The following is a 19,913-nucleotide window of genomic DNA, read 5'->3' as shown; positions in this document are numbered from 1 at the left end:
TAATACCATGCATCATGGTGGGGTCTCTATAGAGCTGTCTCTAATACCATGTATCATGGTGGGGTCTCTAGTCTCTATAGAGCTGTCTCTAATACCATGCATCATGGTGGGGTCTCTATAGAGCTGTCTCTAATACCATGCATCATGGTGGGGTCTCTAGTCTCTATAGAGCTGTCTCTAATACCATGCATCATGGTGGGGTCTCTATAGAGCTGTCTCTAATACCATGCATCATGGTGGGGTCTCTAGTCTCTATAGAGCTGTCTCTAATACCATGCATCATGGTGGAGTCTCTATAGAGCTGTCTCTAATACCATGCATCATGGTGGGGTCTCTATAGAGCTGTCTCTAATACCATGCATCATGGTGGAGTCTCTAGTCTCTATAGAGCTGTCTCTAATACCATGCATCATGGTGGAGTCTCTAGTCTCTATAGAGTCTCTCAGTCTCTATAGAGCTGTCTCTAATACCATGCATCATGGTGGGGTCTCTAGTCTCTATAGAGCTGTCTCTAATATCATGCATCATGGTGGAGTCTCTAGTCTCTATAGAGCTGTCTCTAATACCATGCATCATGGTGGAGTCTCTAGTCTCTATAGAGCTGTCTCTAATACCATGCATCATGGTGGGGTCTCTAGTCTCTATAGAGCTGTCTCTAATATCATGCATCATGGTGGGGTCTCTATAGAGCTGTCTCTAATACCATGCATCATGGTGGGGTCTCTAGTCTCTATAGAGCTGTCTCTAATACCATGTATCATGGTGGGGTCTCTAGTCTCTATAGAGCTGTCTCTAATACCATGCATCATGGTGGGGTCTCTAGTCTCTATAGAGCTGTCTCTAATACCATGGATCAGGGTGGGGTCTGAAGGGCCCGACACTTGGGTCAGCTCAAGGACTTACAGTTAGGATTCCAGCCAATGACAGGCAATGTTATAGTGGAAGGTGCTAATGACATATTATTGTCCATGTGGGGTGTGTAAGGCTACAGGAGCCAAGAGGGGACACACCTCACCTTGAATCCTTTTGTACTTCTTGTACCAGCGGCCAAACTCCTGGCACTTGGAGGTGGACACGTTGGCATAGTATGAGCTGTTGACTATGGCAGAGATCATACTCTGATGAGAGAGAGAGAGAGAGAGAGAGAGAGAGAGAGAGTGAATATAGTGTTTGTTTTAGTGAATGTGTACTGTGTAATACTAGACCTATAAGGACCTGGAGCACCACAACACAGTCACATACTGTATGGACTGGAACACCACAACACAGTCACATACTGTATGGACTGGAACACCACAACACAGTTACATACTGTATGGACTGGAGCACCACAACACAGTCACATACTGTATGGACTGGAACACCACAGCACAGTCACATACTGTATGGACTGGAACACCACAACACAGTCACATACTGTGGACTGGAACACCACAACACCTTCACATACTGTATGGACTGGAGCACCACAACACAGTTACATACTGTATGGACTGGAACACCACAACACAGTCACATACTGTGGACTGGAACACCACAACACAGTCACATACTGTATAGACTGGAACACCACAACACAGTCACATACTCACATACTGTGGACTGGAACACCACAACACAGTCACATACTGTATGGACTGGAACACCACAACACAGTCACATACTGTATGGACTGGAACACCACAACACAGTCACATACTGTATAGACTGGAACACCACAACACAGTCACATACTGTATGGACTGGAACACCACAACACAGTCACATACTGTATGGACTGGAACACCACAACACAGTCACATACTGTATAGACTGGAACACCACAACACAGTCACATACTGTATAGACTGGAACACCACAACACAGTCACATACTGTGGACTGGAACACCACAACACAGTCACATACTGTATAGACTGGAACACCACAACACAGTCACATACTGTATAGACTGGAACACCACAACACAGTCACATACTGTGGACTGGAGCACCACAACACAGTCACATACTGTATAGACTGGAACACCACAACACAGTCACATACTGTATGGACTGGAACACCACAACACAGTCACATACTGTATAGACTGGAACACCACAACACAGTCACATACTGTATAGACTGGAGCACCACAACACAGTCACATACTGTATAGACTGGAGCACCACAACACAGTCACATACTGTATGGACTGGAGCACCACAACACAGTCGCATACGGTAGATAACAGATCTGTATGGTTGTTTTGGAATCTGTATACAGGAAGTCATGTGTCATTTGAACGCCATGTAAGAAAAGCACACCACCTCCTGCAGCTAATGAAAAACAACCTAAGCCAGAGACTAAGATACATGACATGACATAAGATGCTACCTGAGAGAGAGGGCCCTCCTTGGCACATGACTCCCCACCACTATAAGGCTAATACAATGCAGTACAACCTAAGCCAGAGACTAAGTTGCATGACATAAGCTGCTACCTGAGAGAGAGGGCCCTCCTTGGCACATGATTCCCCACCACTATAAGGCTAATACAATGCAGTACAACCTAAGCCAGAGACTAAGTTGCATGACATAAGCTGCTACCTGAGAGAGAGGGCCCTCCTTGGCACATGATTCCCCACCACTATAAGGCTAATACAATGCAGTACAATCTAAGCCAGAGACTAAGTTGCATGACATGACATGACATAAGCTGCTACCTGAGAGAGAGGGCACTCCTTGGCCAGGGAACTCTGGTTCATCTCCTTCAGTAGCTCTTTGAGGGCGTTCCTCACCGTAGCGTGGTTCCACTGCTCTGACGGCAGATCCTCCAGCCTGGAAAAGCTGGAACCAGGGTTGGATTCATTACCACATGCAAGGGAAAACTATTGAAAACATTATGCAATGAAAAAATATATAATTTATCATTGGACAACTTCACATAGTACCTCCCTCTTTCAGTCAGTTTGATGCCTAACGAACACAACCCTGAGACACTAATACATCACTTCCTGTTTGACATATAACAACATAACAACACAAAAATGACATTTGACCCCAAAATTCTCAAGTGTCATTTTTCACCTCTTGGATCACTGAGATTAGAATCTGTACTATATATTTTGTAATTATTATCATTATGTTTTTGGATCAAATACTACGCATTTTACCATAATTACCGTAGGAATCCAAAAAAGTAATAAACAAAACATTTTCTAATATTTTTTAACATTGCTATCCTAATGAAAAGGCCTAAGTTAAACATAAACACTGAAAATATGTCAAATGAAACTATAAAATCAAATCTGACTTTTTCCCAATTTGAGTTTTTTAGCCATTTTGGTAATGAGAAGGCCAAGTAAGATAATGAGAAGGCCAAGTAAGATAATGAGAAGGCCAAGTGGGCTAATGAGAAGGCCAAGTGGGGTAATGAGAAGGCCAAGTGGGGTAATGAGAAGGCCAAGTGGGATAATGAGAAGGCCAAGTGGGGTAATGAGAAGGCCAAGTGGGTAATGAGAAGGCCAAGTGGGGTAATGAGAAGGCCAAGTGGGATAATGAGAAGGCCAAGTGGGGTAATGAGAAGGCCAAGTGGGGTAATGAGAAGGCCAAGTGGGGTAATGAGAAGGCCAAGTGGGCTAATAAGAAGGCCAAGTGGGGTAATGAGAAGGCCAAGTGGGGTAATGAGAAGGCCAAGTGGGCTAATGAGAAGGCCAAGTGGGGTAATGAGAAGGCCAAGTGGGGTAATGAGAAGGCCAAGCGGGGTAATGAGAAGGCCAAGTGGGCTAATGAGAAGGCCAAGTGGGGTAATGAGAAGGCCAAGTAAGATAATGAGAAGGCCAAGTGGGGTAATGAGAAGGCCAAGTGGGCTAATGAGAAGGCCAAGTGGGCTAATGAGAAGGCCAAGTGGGGTAATGAGAAGGCCAAGTAGGGTAATAAGAAGGCCAAGCGGGGTAATGAGAAGGCCAAGTGGGCTAATGAGAAGGCCAAGCGGGGTAATGAGAAGGCCAAGTGGGCTAATGAGAAGGTCAAGTGGGCTAATGAGAAGGCCAAGTGGGCTAATGAGAAGGCCAAGTGGGCTAATGAGAAGGCCAAGTGGGCTAATGAGAAGGCCAAGTGGGCTAATGAGAAGGCCAAGTGGGGTAATGAGAAGGCCAAGTGGGGTAATGAGAAGGCCAAGTGGGGTAATGAGAAGGCCAAGCGGGGTAATGAGAAGGCCAAGTGGGCTAATGAGAAGGCCAAGTGGGCTAATGAGAAGGCCAAGTGGGCTAATGAGAAGGCCAAGTGGGCTAATGAGAAGGCCAAGTGGGCTAATGAGAAGGCCAAGTGAGGTAAAATGGGTGTTTGAGAATAAGAACCTCGTTCTGAAGGCATACAAACAAATACATGAATTGAACTTCTACTCCTCCTCTAGATGATGCATCATGGGTGAATAAAACGTTATTACAAAACTGATTGGAGTTTTTACAGGAACTTGAAAAAGTGTTACAGTAATGAGACACAGTAATGAGACACGTGCTTGCACGTAATACATATTATAGTTTAATGTACTTCAACTAGTATACCATTTTTATGACTTATGGACAAACTACAGCAACATCATTTGGTTTTTTATTCAAAAAAGTTTGGCTTTTCTGAAGTAAAATTGTATAAAATTACCAGAGAATCTAATTCGTACACATTTCGGTAATGAGAATTTGGGCTGAAAATACACAAAATCCCAGCGAAAAAGTCACTGGCCAAAAAGTAGACATCTTAGTCCTCAGAATGATTTATGAGTTTTGCTTGAGACATGTTTAAACTGGTTTCATGAGGATCACCTAATGGGGTGGCAGGTAGCCTCGTGGTCAGAGCGTTGGGCCAGTAACCGAAAGGTCTCCCGAGCCGACAAGGTGAAAATCTGTCGATATGCCCTTGAGGAACGAACTTAACCGGGCACCGTACTACTATAGCTGACCCTGTAAAACAACACATTTCACTGCACCTATTTAGTGTATGTGTTGTTATCCTGGTTCCAGCTAACCTGATATCAAACAGTGGCCATAATGATAGCGAGACTATCTACTCCTATCAACAAAGACATAACCAGGCTGGATTGTTATAGTGTGCTGTGGTACTACCATGGTAACACTATGAAACAAAGATTATTGACGGTTACCATTACCCACTGTTGATAAGTGACTCACTGTAAGTGCAGGTTAGCGTTTTTCGTCATGAATGTTGTTCTGGAGGCAGCTCTGCAGAGTGCTCACTAGCTGGCTGTCATAAAGTCATACCATCTGATTTTAAACCGAACCTTAACCCTAACCTTAACCACACTGCTAACCCTAATGCCTAAATCAAATCTTAACCCTAACCTTAACCACACTGCTAACCCCAATTCCTGAACCTAAACTTAACCCTAACCTTAACCACACTGCTAACCCTAATGCTTGAATCTAACATTAACCCTAACCTTAACCACACTGCTAACCCTAATGCCTGATTCTAATCTTAAACCTAACCTTAACCACACTGCTAACCCTAATGCCTGAACCTAACCTTATCCCTAACCTTCACCACACTGCTAACCCTAATGCCTGAATCTAACCTTAACCCTAACCTTAACCACATTGCTAACCCTAATGCCTGAATCTAACCTTAACCCTAACCTTAACCCCAATTCCTGAATCTAACCTTAACCTTAACCACACTGCTAACCCTAATGCTTGAATCTAACCTTAACCCTAACCTTAACCACACTGCTAACCCTAACGCCTGAATCTAACCTTAACCCTAACCTTAACCACACTGCTAACCCTAACGCCTGAATCTAACCTTAACCCTAACCTTAACCACACTGCTAACCCTAACGCCTGAATCTAACCTTAACCCTAACCTTCACCACACTGCTAACCCTAATGCCTGAATCTAACCTTAACCCTAACATTAACCACACTGCTAACCCTAATGCCTGAATCTAACCTTAACCCTAACCTTAACCCCAATTCCTGAATCTACCTCCCCAATTCCTGAATCTAACCTTAACCCTAACCTTAACCACTGCTAACCCTAATGCTTGAATCTAACCTTAACCCTAACCTTAACCACACTGCTAACCCTAACGCCTGAATCTAACCTTAACCCTAACCTTCACCACACTGCTAACCCTAACGCCTGAATCTAACCTTAACCCTAACCTTCACCACACTGCTAACCCTAATGCCTGAATCTAACCTTAACCCTAACCTTAACCACACTGCTAACCCTAATGCCTGAATCTAACCTTAACCCTAACCTTAACCACACTGCTAACCCTAACGCCTGAATCTAACCTTAACCCTAACCTTCACCACACTGCTAACCCTAACGCCTGAATCTAACCTTAACCCTAACCTTCACCACACTGCTAACCCTAATGCCTGAATCTAACCTTAACCCTAACCTTAACCACACTGCTAACCCTAATGCCTGAATCTAACCTTAACCCTAACCTTAACCACACTGCTAACCCTAATGCCTGAATCTAACCTTAACCCTAACCTTAACCACACTGCTAACCCTAATGCCTGAATCTAACCTTAACCTAACCTTAACCACATTGCTAACCCTAATGCCTGAATCTAACCTTAACCCTAACCTTAACCCCAATTCCTGAATCTAACCTTAACCTTAACCACACTGCTAACCCTAATGCTTTAATCTAACCTTAACCCTAACCTTCACCACACTGCTAACCCTAATGCCTGAATCTAACCCTAATGTCTAACCTTAACCACACTGCTAACCCTAATGCCTGAATCTAACCTTAACCCTAACCTTCACCACACTGCTAACCCTAATGCCTGAATCTAACCTTAACCCTAACCTTAACCACACTGCTAACCCTAATGCCTGAATCTAACCTTAACCCTAACCTTAACCACACTGCTAACCCTAATGCCTGAATCTAACCTTAACCCTAACCTTAACCACACTGCTAACCCTAATGCCTGAATCTAACCTTAACCCTAACCTTAACCACACTGCTAACCCTAATGCCTGAATCTAACCTTAACCCTAACCTTAACCACACTGCTAACCCTAATGCCTGAATCTAACCTTAACCCTAACCTTCACCACACTGCTAACCCTAATGCCTGAATCTAACCTTAACCCTAACCTTAACCACACTGCTAACCCTAATGCCTGAATCTAACCCTAACCCTAACCTTACACTGCTAACCCTAATGCCTGAATCTAACCTTAACCTTAACCACACTGCTAACCCTAATGCCTGAATCTAACCTTAACCCTAACCTTCACCACACTGCTAACCCTAATGCCTGAATCTAACCTAACCCTAACCTTAACCACACTGCTAACCCTAATGCCTGAATCTAACCTTAACCCTAACCTTCACCACACTGCTAACCCTAATGCCTGAATCTAACCTTAACCCTAACCTTAACCACACTGCTAACCCACTGCTAACCCTAATGCCTGAATCTAACCCTAACCTTAACCACACTGCTAACCCTAATGCTTGAATCTAACCTTAACCCTAACCTTAACCACACTGCTAACCCTAACACCTGAATCTAACCTTAACCCTAACCTTAACCACACTGCTAACCCTAATGCCTGAACCTAACCTTAACCACACTGCTAACCCTAATGCCTGAATCTAACCCTAATGTCTAACCTTAACCACACTGCTAACCCTAATGCCTGAATCTAACCTTAACCCTAACCTTCACCACACTGCTAACCCTAATGCCTGAATCTAACCTTAACCCTAACCTTAACCACACTGCTAACCTAACCCTGAATCTAACCTTAACCCTAACCTAATGCCCCTGAATCTAACCTTAACCCTAACCTTAACCACACTGCTAACCCTAATGCCTGAATCTAACCTTAACCCTAACCACACTGCTAACCCTAATGCCTGAATCTAACCTTAACCCTAACACTGCTAACCCTAATGCCTGAATCTAACCTTAACCCTAACCTTAACCACACTGCTAACCCTAATGCCTGAATCTAACCTTAACCCTAACCTTAACCACACTGCTAACCCTAATGCCTGAATCTAACCTTAACCCTAACCTTAACCACACTGCTAACCCTAATGCCTGAATCTAACCTTAACCCTAACCTTAACCACACTGCTAACCCTAATGCCTGAATCTAACCTTAACCCTAACCTTAACCACACTGCTAACCCTAATGCCTGAATCTAACCTTAACCCTAACCTTAACCACACTGCTAACCCTAATGCCTGAACCTAACCTTAACCACACTGCTAACCCTAATGCCTGAATCTAACCCTAATGTCTAACCTTAACCACACTGCTAACCCTAATGCCTGAATCTAACCTTAACCCTAACCTTCACCACACTGCTAACCCTAATGCCTGAATCTAACCTTAACCCTAACCTTAACCACACTGCTAACCCTAATGCCTGAATCTAACCTTAACCCTAACCTTCACCACACTGCTAACCCTAATGCCTGAATCTAACCTTAACCCTAACCTTAACCACACTGCTAACCCTAATGCCTGAATCTAACCTTAACCCTAACCTTAACCACACTGCTAACCCTAATGCCTGAATCTAACCTTAACCCTAACCTTAACCCCAATTCCTGAATCTAACCTTAACCTTAACCACACTGCTAACCCTAATGCTTGAATCTAACCTTAACCCTAACCTTAACCACACTGCTAACCCTAATGCCTGAATCTAACCTTAACCCTAACCTTAACCACACTGCTAACCCTAATGCCTGAATCTAACCTTAACCCTAACCTTAACCACACTGCTAACCCTAATGCCTGAATCTAACCTTAACCCTAACCTTAACCACACTGCTAACCCTAATGCCTGAATCTAACCTTAACCCTAACCTTAACCACACTGCTAACCCTAATGCCTGAATCTAACCTTAACCCTAACCTTAACCACACTGCTAACCCTAATGCCTGAATCTAACCTTAACCCTAACCTTAACCACACTGCCTAACCCACTAATGCCTGAATCTAACCTTAACCCTAACCTTAACCACACTGCTAACCCTAATGCCTGAATCTAACCTTAACCCTAACCTTAACCACACTGCTAACCCTAATGCCTGAATCTAACCTTAACCCTAACCTTCACCACACTGCTAACCCTAATGCCTGAATCTAACCTTAACCCTAACCTTAACCACACTGCTAACCCTAATGCCTGAATCTAACCTTAACCCTAACCTTAACCCCAATTCCTGAATCTAACCTTAACCTTAACCACACTGCTAACCCTAATGCTTGAATCTAACCTTAACCCTAACCTTCACCACACTGCTAACCCTAATGCCTGAATCTAACCTTAACCCTAACCTTAACCACACTGCTAACCCTAATGCCTGAATCTAACCTTAACCCTAACCTTAACCACACTGCTAACCCTAATGCCTGAATCTAACCTTAACCCTAACCTTAACCTTAACTAACCTTAACCCTAACCTTAACCACACTGCTAACCCTAATGCCTTAATCTAAACCTTAACCCTAACCTTAACCACACTGCTAACCCTAATGCCTGAATCTAACCTTAACCCTAACCTTAACCACACTGCTAACCCTAATGCCTGAATCTAACCTTAACCCTAACCTTAACCACACTGCTAACCCTAATGCCTGAATCTAACCTAACCCTAACCTTAACCACACTGCTAACCCTAATGCCTGAATCTAACCTAACCCTAACCTTAACCACACTGCTAACCCTAATGCCTGAATCTAACCTTAACCCTAACCTTAACCACACTGCTAACCCTAATGCCTGAATCTAACCTTAACCCTAACCTTAACCACACTGCTAACCCTAATGCCTGAATCTAACCTTAACCCTAACCTTAACCACACTGCTAACCCTAATGCCTGAATCTAACCTTAACCCTAACCTTAACCACACTGCTAACCCTAATGCCTGAATCTAACCTTAACCCTAACCTTAACCACACTGCTAACCCTAATGCCTGAATCTAACCTTAACCCTAACCTTAACCACACTGCTAACCCTAATGCCTGAATCCAACTGCTAACCCTAACCTTAACCAACCTTACCACACTGCTAACCCTAATGCCTGAATCTAACCTTAACCCTAACCTTAACCACACTGCTAACCCTAATGCCTGAATCTAACCTTAACCCTAACCTTAACCACACTGCTAACCCTAACACCTGAATCTAACCTTAACCCTAACCTTAACCACACTGCTAACCCTAATGCCTGAATCTAACCTTAACCTTAACCACACTGCTAACCCTAATGCCTGAATCTAACCTTAACCCTAACCTTAACCACACTGCTAACCCTAACACCTGAATCTAACCTTAACCCTAACCTTAACCACACTGCTAACCCTAATGCCTGAATCTAACCTTAACCCTAACCTTCACCACACTGCTAACCCTAATGCCTGAATCTAACCTTAACCCTAACCTTAACCACACTGCTAACCCTAATGCCTGAATCTAACCTTAACCCTAACCTTAACCACACTGCTAACCCTAATGCCTGAACCTTAAATTAAGATCAAAAAGCTGCATTTTTGTTTTCAAACAGTTTTACAATATTTCCAATTTTGACTTTGCAGCTGGCCTATCTAGCGGAAATGGGCCGACAGGGTAGCCTAGTGGTTAGAGTGTTGGACTAGTAACCGGAAGGTTGCAAGTTCAAACCCCAGAGCTGACAAGGTACAAAATCTGTTGTTCTGCCTCTGAGCAGGCAGTTAACCCACTGTTCCTAGGCCGTCATTGAAAATAAGAATTTGTTCTTAACTGACTTGCCTAGTAAAATAAAGGTAAAAAAAAAAATGGCTCAGTTCTGCCTCCAGTACAAGACTCATCCCAATAAACCTGCTTTTCATATCAATAAACCTGCTCTCTCCCTGCTCCTCACTCACACACACACACACACACACTCCCGTCCGTCCCCACTGACCTCTGCAGTAGGATGCGGAGGGTAACCATGTGATAGACGTCCAGCAGCATGTCGGCGACGGTGGCCTCGGGGGCGTCAGTCAGGTAGTGGATGGGCATGGGGTTCCAGCGGCCCACTTTGATGATGCCTGGAGGGGAGACAGAACGATGATGTCATCAACATGCTTCCATTTTCAGTTTATACACATTCACCTGGGGGTTAATTTCTTAAGGTTGCCGAAGACGACAAAGTCTGTATGTGTGTGTGCCTGTACATGTGAAAACCTAGACATAATGTTTCTATATTTTCATCAGCGGCTGTAAAACTCATGGTTTAACAATGAGAGATTAATCTATTAACCCTGCCTGGGGAAGAGGCACCGACCTGATTCCTGCCTGGGGAAGAGGCACCCCCCCCACATCTATCAACCCTAACCCTTATCAGCCTGGGGAAGAGGCACCGACCTGATTCCCCATCTATCAACCCTAACCCTTATCAGCCTGGGGAAGAGGCACCGAACCCTTATCAGCCTGGGGAAGAGGCACCGACCTGATTCCCCACATCTATCAACCCTAACCCTTATCAGCCTGGGGAAGAGGCACCGACCTGATTCCCCACATCTATCAACCCTAACCCTTATCAGCCTGGGGAAGAGGCACCGACCTGATTCCCCACATCTATCAACCCTAACCCTTATCAGCCTGGGGAAGAGGCACCGACCTGATTCCCCACATCTATCAACCCTAACCCTTATCAGCCTGGGGAAGAGGCACCAACCTGATTCCCCACATCTATACATCTACCCTAACCCTTACCCTAACCCTTATCAGCCTGGGGAAGAGGCACCGACCTGATTCCCCACATCTATCAACCCTAACCCTTATCAGCCTGGGGAAGAGGCACCGACCTGATTCCCCACATCTATCAACCATAACCCTTATCAGCCTGGGGAAGAGGCACAGAGACCCAGCAAAGCCTTTTATAGCAGGGATATACGTGCAAGAGACAACATCACTGATGGACAGGACAGGTCAAGGCTGGAGATTGCATCACACGCCAATTAGTACCACCCCATTAAAATGAATGATTGTTTAATTAACCCAAATAGATATCTCTGGATGTAAAGACAGGTGAGTTCATAGATATACATCATATAGAGAGCTCTGAGAGATATCTCTGGATCTAAAGACAGGTGAGTTCATAGATATACATCATATAGAGAGCTCTGAGAGATATCTCTGGATCTAAAGACAGGTGAGTTCATAGATATACATCATATAGAGAGCTCTGAGAGATATCTCTGGATCTAAAGACAGGTGAGTATTAAGGAATTAAGGGATGACTAGAAATGGGCATCAGGACATAGACTTTCATTTTGAATTGGTCGCTTATCGCTCCTGATCTAGAGTGTTTCCATTATTCATTGAACGTTCTTGTGGCTGAGCATAGAACTATAGAAATTGAACCACATCCAAACAGAGATAGAATAATGGCATTACAAAGTATGAAATGACGTTGATTTAGGGAAGACCCATGGCCTGCTTGCCTACACCGTGCTGGTTCAACAGAAAAGGAAATAAGAAAAGTCTTCCACTACATAGACACTGCATCTGACAATGAGACCCCCCACCCCCCCACCCCCACCCTCTCTCTCCCTCTGCATCTGACAATGAGACCCCCACCCCCACCCTCTCTCTCCCAATTCAATTCAATTCAATTCAAGGGCTTTATTGGCATGGGAAACATGTGTTAACATTGCCAAAGCAAGTGAGGTAGACAACATACAAAGTGAATATATAAAGTGAAAAACAACAAAAATTAACAGTAAACATTACACATACAGAAGTTTCAAAACAGTAAAGACATTGCAAATGTCATATTATATATACATACAGTGTTTTAACAATGTACAAATGGTTAAAGGACACAAGATAAAATAAATAAGCATAAATATGGGTCGTATTTACAATGGTGTTTGTTCTTCACTGGTTGCCCTTTTCTCGTGGCAACAGGTCACAAATCTTGCTGCTGTGATGGCACACTGTGGAATTTCACCCAGTAGATATGGGAGTTTTTCAAAATTGGATTTGTTTTCGAATTCTTTGTGGATCTGTGTAATCTGAGGGAAATATATCTCTCTAATATGGTCATACATTGGGCAGGAGGTTAGGAAGTGCAGCTCAGATTCCACCTCATTTTGTGGGCAGTGAGCACATAGCCTGTCTTCGCTTGAGAGCCATGTCTGTCTACAGCGGCCTTTCTCAATAGCAAGGCTATGCTCACTGAGTCTGTACATAGTCAAAGCTTTCCTTAATTTTGGGTCAGTCACAGTGGTCAGGTATTCTGCCGCTGTGTACTCTCTGTGTAGGGCCAAATAGCATTCTAGTTTGCTCTGTTTTTTTGTTAATTCTTTCCAATGTGTTAAGTAATTATCTTTTTGTTTTCTCATGATTTGGTTGGGTCTAATTGTGCTGTTGTCCTGGGGCTCTGTGGGGTCTGTTTGTGTTTGCGAACAGAGCCCCAGGACCAGCTTGCTTAGGGGACTCTTCTCCAGGTTCATCTCTCTGTAGGTGATGGCTTTGTTATGGAAGGTTTGTGAATCGCTTCCTCAAATCAAATCAAATCAAATTTTATTTGTCACATACACATGGTTAGCAGATGTTAATGCGAGTGTTGCTACAAAATGGGGTGGTTGTAGAATTTAACGGCTCTTTTCTGGATTTTGATAATTAGTGGGTATCGGCCTAATTCTGCTCTGCATGCATTATTTGGTGTTCTACGTTGTACACGGAGGATATTTTTGCAGAATTCTGCGTGCAGAGTCTCAATTTGGTGTTTGTCCCATTTTGTGAAGTCTTGGTTGGTGAGCAGACCCCAGACCTCACAACCATAAAGGGCAATGGGCTCTATGACTGATTCAAGTATTTGTAGCCAAATCCTAATTGGTATGTTGAAATGTATGTTTCTTTTGATGGCATAGAATGCCTAGAATGCCCTCCCTCTGCATCTGACAATGAGACCCCCCCCCCCTCTCTCTCCCTCTGCATCTGACAATGAGACCCCCCACCCCCCACCACCCACCCTCTCTCTCCCTCTGCATCTGACAATGAGACCCCCCACCCTCTCTCTCCCTCTGCATCTGACAATGAAACCCCCCACCCCCCACCCTCGCTCTCCCTCTGCATCTGACAATGTGACCACCCCCTCACCCCCACCCTCTCTCTCCCTCTGCATCTGAAATGCATCCTAGGATGTGTACACAGACACATTCCCCTGTCCTTCCTCAAGACCAGGGCTGGAACAGCTAACCTAAACAAGGCTAATCACATTAGGATCAGGGAATCAAACACAGATAGCCCCAGCCTTCCATCCTCCATCTGCAATAGTGTGTGTGTGTGTGTGTGTGTGTGTGTGTGTGTGTGTGTGTGTGTGTGTGTGTGTGTGTGTGTGTGTGTGTGTGTGTGTGTGTGTGTGTGTGACCAGCTCAATGTCACATGTTGTAATGAACAGCTGACCAGCTCAATGTCGCACATTGTGATGACCTGCTGTCCAGCTCAATGTCACATGTTGTAATGACCTGCTGACCAGCTCAATGTCACATGTTGAAATGACCTGCCGACCAGCTCAATGCCCCATGTTGAAAAGACCTGCCGACCAGCTCAATGCCCCATGTTGAAACAACCTGCCGACCAGCTCAATGCCCCATGTTGAAACGACCTGCCGACCAGCTCAATGCCCCATGTTGAAACGACCTGCCGACCAGCTCAATGCCCCATGTTGAAACGACCTGCCGACCAGCTCAATGCCCCATGTTGAAATGACCTGCCGACCAGCTCAATGCCCCATGTTGAAACGACCTGCCGACCAGCTCAATGCCCCATGTTGAAACGACCTGCCGACCAGCTCAATGCCCCATGTTGAAATGACCTGCCGACCAGCTCAATGCCCCATGTTGAACCGACCTGACCTCAATGCCCCATGTTGAAACGAGCCAACCAGCTCAATGCCCCATGTTGAAACGACCTGCCGACCAGCTCAATGCCCCATGTTGAAATGACCTGCCGACCAGCTCAATGCCCCATGTTGAACCGACCTGCCGATGAGCTCAATGCCCCATGTTGAAACGACCTGCCGACCAGCTCAATGCCCCATGTTGAAACGACCTGCCGACCAGCTCAATGCCCCATGTTGAAATGACCTGCCGACCAGCTCAATGCCCCATGTTGAAACGACCTGCCGACCAGCTCAATGCCCCATGTTGAAACGACCTGCCGACCAGCTCAATGCCCCATGTTGAAACGACCTGCCGACCAGCTCAATGCCCCATGTTGAAACGACCTGCCGACCAGCTCAATGCCCCATGTTGAAACGACCTGCCGACCAGCTCAATGCCCCATGTTGAAATGACCTGCCGACCAGCTCTGTCACATGTTAAAAAGAGACAACCCAAAATAGATAGCCTGTCCTTTGTCTATATGCCCATTTAAAAACATATCATCTAAATAAACAACATCTCCCTTTTAATTACCACAAAATGCCTAATTAAAGAAAGACAGTGGTGCCCTGTGGAGAGTTTCAAAATACAACTGGATCGATGTTATGAGGTACACAACTCAGGGAGAGACAATATAACATTCTCTGTGTCCTTTCGTTTACACAGAGGGAAAAAATGAAAGATTTCAGCCAGAATTGAATCATTTAACACAAAAGCTTATCTCAAAACGTATCCATTTGGGAGGAGTGGAGTGAGTCGAGGGCGTTGCCAGGTTTAGGGCCTGCGTTTACGGGGTTGGAATGTGGAACGGTTTTTCTGCCTTTCTTTGTGTGTCTCTGTTGTTTGGTCTGTAGACGTCTTTGGGGTTGACCGGCAAGGTATTTATTTCAGTCATTGGTCTATATTTATTCTGTCCTGTAGCAATGTTTGGCTTTATGTGGTGTGACTGTTTTACTGTTTTGGAGGGTTGGAAGCAGCCTCGGTGTGACGGTTTTACTGTTGGAAACAGCCTCGGTGTGACTGTTTTACTGTTGTGGAGGGTTGGAAGCAGCCTCGGTGTGACTGTTTTGTTGGAAACAGCCTCGGTGTGGCTGTTTTACTGTTGTGGAGGGTTGGAAGCAGCCTCGGTGTGACTGTTTTACTGTTGTGGAGGGTTGGAAGCAGCCTCGGTGTGACTGTTTTACTGTTGGAAACAGCCTGTTTGTTTTACTGTTGTGGAGGGTTGGAAGCAGCCTCGGTGTGACTGTTTTACTGTTGTGGAGGGTTGGAAGCAGCCTCGGTGTGACTGTTTTACTGTTGTGGAGGGTTGGAAGCAGCCTCTGTGTGACTGTGTTACTGTTGGAAACAGCCTCGTGTGACTGTTTTACTGTTGTGGAGGGTTGGAAGCAGCCTCGGTGTGACTGTTTTACTGTTGGAAACAGCCTCGGTGTGACTGTTTTACTGTTGTGGAGGGTTGGAAGCAGCCTCGGTGTGACTGTTTTACTGTTGTGGAGGGTTGGAACAGCCTCGGTGTGACTGTTTTACTGTTGTGGAGGGTTGGAAGCAGCCTCGGTGTGACTGTTTTGTTGTGGAGGGTTGGAAGCCTGTGTGACTGTTTTACTGTTGTGGAGGGTTGGAAGCAGCCTCGGTGTGACTGTTTACTGTTGGAAACAGCCTCGGTGTGGCTGTTTTACTGTTGTGGAGGGTTGGAAGCAGCCTCGGTGTGACTGTTTTACTGTTGTGGAGGGTTGGAAGCAGCCTCGGTGTGACTGTTTTACTGTTGGAAACAGCCTCGGTGTGACTGTTTTACTGTTGTGGAGGGTTGGAAGCAGCCTCGGTGTGACTGTTTTACTGTTGTGGAGGGTTGGAAGCAGCCTCGGTGTGACTGTTTTACTGTTGTGGAGGGTTGGAAGCAGCCTCTGTGTGACTGTGTTACTGTTGGAAACAGCCTCGGTGTGACTGTTTTACTGTTGTGGAGGGTTGGAAGCAGCCTCGGTGTGACTGTTTTACTGTTGGAAACAGCCTCGGTGTGACTGTTTTACTGTTGTGGAGGGTTGGAAACAGCCTCGGTGTGACTGTTTTACTGTTGTGGAGGGTTGGAAGCAGCCTCGGTGTGACTGTTTTACTGTTGGAAACAGCCTCGGTGTGACTGTTTTACTGTTGTGGAGGGTTGGAAACAGCCTCGGTGTGACTGTTTTACTGTTGGAAACAGCCTCGGTGTGACTGTTTTACTGTTGTGGAGGGTTGGAAGCAGCCTCGGTGTGACTGTTTTACTGTTGGAAACAGCCTCGGTGTGACTGTTTTACTGTTGTGGAGGGTTGGAAGCAGCCTCGGTGTGACCTCTCTTGCTTTAGGTCACATGTAAATTGCGTTCCTTTTGTTCCAGATTACACGACCAAGTATCATAGTTTCTCATCACTGAATTACAAAATGAAGTGTGTTTAGTAATACTGCCAGTAGCAGATTGAGTGATAAACACATGACGGAAAACGTTTAAAAGATGGTTTGTGATCAGCTCTTTCAGAAAGGATCATTCTCTGACCCTCTGACCCTCTCACCCACCCAAACACACACATACACCTACCTACCTACCTACCTACCTACCTACCTACCTACCACACACACACACACACACACACACACACACACACACACACACACACACACACACACACACACACACACACACACACACACACACACACACACACACACACACACACACACACACACACATACACTACCTACCTACCTACCTACCTACCCATACCCACACTCACACTCACACTCACACACACTCACACACACACACACACCACACACACACACACACACACACACACACACACACACACACACACACACACACACACCACTACCCAAACACACACATACACCTACCTACCTACCCACCCAAACACACACATACACCTACCTACCTACCCCCCACACACACACACACACACACACACACACACACACACCTACCTACCTACCTACCTACCCACACACACACACACACACACACACACACACACACACCCACCCACCCACCCAAACACACACATACACCTACCTACCCCACACACACACACACACACACACACACACACACACACACACACACACCTACCCAAACACACACACCTACCTAACCACACATACACACACACATACACACACACACACACACACACACACCACACGCACACACACTCCTGTCCTATCTAACTCACCTCTCGCCTGCACGGCTGAGTTGTGGGAGTAGCCCAGGGCCACGAGGGCTGTCTCCACCAGCTGGGTGAAGAGGATGTCCTTACGAACCAATACAAACTCAGCATGTCTGTCACCACGCCCATCCCTGTCAGAGACCACACCCCCAGACACGACCCCATCTGCCTGCTCCACTACACAGTACACAGGGATCATCAGACCTGGAGAGAGAGAGAGAGAGAGAGAGAGAGAGAGAGAGGGAGATGGGGGAGAGATAGAGAGACAGGTGGAGGATAGAGAGAGAGCGATAGAGAGAGACAGGAGACAGGGAGACAGGAGGAGGGGGATAGAGAGAGACAGGGAGAGACAGGGAGAGAGAGAGAGAGAGAGAGAGAGAGAGGGAGGAGGGGGAGAGTGAGAGAGAGCGAGAAAGAGACGGGGAGACAGGAGGGAGAGAGAGAGAGAGAGAGGAGGGGAGAGAAAGAGAGAGAGAGAGAGAGAGAGAGAGAGAGAGAGGAGGGGGAGGGGGAGAGCGAGAGAGAGAGAGGAGGAGGGGGAGAGCGAGAGAGAGAGAGAGAGAGAGAGGAGGAGGGGGAGAGAGAGAGAGCGAGAAAGAGACGGGGAGACAGAAGAAGAGGGAGAGAGAGACAGGAGAGGGAGGGGGGGAGAGAAAGAGAGAGGAGGGGAGATAAAGAGAGAGAGGAGGGGAGGGAGAGAGAGAGAGGAGGGGAGGGAGAGAGGAGGGGAGAGAGAGAGAGGGGAGGGAGAGAGAGGGGAGGAGAGAGAGGGGAGAGAGAGAGAGGGAGGGGAGATAAAGAGAGAGAGGAGGGGAGGGAGAGAGAGAGAGGAGGGGAGAGAGAGAGAGGGGAGAGAGAGAGAGAGGGGAGGGAGGGAGGGAGAGAGAGGAGGGGAGAGAGAGAGGAGGGGAGAGAGAGGAGGAGAGAGAGAGAGGAGGGTAGAGAGAGAGGAGGGGAGGGAGAGAGAGAGAGGAGGACAATAAACAACCTTCTCCATTACAGTAAGAAAGACCTGATGAATCCAATACAACCTGGGCTTGATATGAACACAGAGGGAGGCTAGAAGATTAGCTCAGTTATTACTCACTAACTTACCATCATTTAGCAGACACTTATCCAGAGCAATTAGGGCTAAGTGCCTTGCTGAAGGGCACATCGACAGATTAATCACTTGGTCTACTCTGGGATTTGAACCAGTGACCTTTCGGTTATTGTCCCAATGCTCTTAACTGCTAAGCCCTCACACACAGCACATATCAATGTCTTGCATAAAGTCATTTTCTGAACCACTCATAACAAATTAAGGACATGATTCTGACGTCTTTCACAGATAGAGAAAGAGACCAGTGAATAATTTCATCATTTGCATTAGTCATGAAACTGTGACTTTTCCAAGCCTGAAACCCTCCATCATACTCAGCTAATCCGTAAGGGGTAGTAATTTGGAGGAATCAATCAAGCTACTGACAGCACAACGACAAATGAACTCCAGGAAACCAAGTCTCATCAGGCACGCTATATCCCAATAACTCAGCTAGGGAGTGGAAGTGTGTGTGTATGTCCCTACAAGTGAACATACACTATGTATAAACTGCTCTCTGGACTAGGATATTGTGTTAGGATATTATGTGTCCATTCCACACCGCCATGCTGTGGTTTTAAACAGAGAGGCTGATTTCCCCCAGTTCAAAGACAGCTCCCTCATTAACACTAGCAGAAAGCCATGGCTATGAGGAGGAATCCTTCTCTTCTCTTCTCTTCTCTTCCCTTCTCTCTCTCTTTCTCACTCTGT

General features: G+C 45.8%; 1 protein-coding gene across 3 annotated transcripts in view; it reads right to left on the bottom strand.

The window, feature by feature from the left end:
- Positions 1 to 19,913, bottom strand: part of LOC112255044 (DNA-binding protein SATB2-like) — a 55,644-nt gene that overhangs the window by 17,449 nt on the left and 18,282 nt on the right. For all 3 annotated transcript variants that reach the window (XM_042314881.1, XM_042314882.1, XM_042314883.1), the window contains exons 3-6: positions 18,128 to 18,325; positions 10,940 to 11,066; positions 2,704 to 2,827; positions 1,016 to 1,118 (exon numbers count right to left, since the gene is read on the bottom strand). In XM_042314881.1, coding sequence (XP_042170815.1) covers positions 1,016 to 1,118; positions 2,704 to 2,827; positions 10,940 to 11,066; positions 18,128 to 18,325 — 552 coding nt within the window. The remainder of the gene's footprint in view (positions 1 to 1,015; positions 1,119 to 2,703; positions 2,828 to 10,939; positions 11,067 to 18,127; positions 18,326 to 19,913) is intronic.

This window comes from Oncorhynchus tshawytscha, unplaced genomic scaffold, assembly GCF_018296145.1.
Source record: "Oncorhynchus tshawytscha isolate Ot180627B unplaced genomic scaffold, Otsh_v2.0 Un_contig_2569_pilon_pilon, whole genome shotgun sequence".
Lineage (NCBI taxonomy): Eukaryota > Metazoa > Chordata > Actinopteri > Salmoniformes > Salmonidae > Oncorhynchus > Oncorhynchus tshawytscha.
This window is presented reverse-complemented; position numbering and strand designations above follow the sequence as displayed.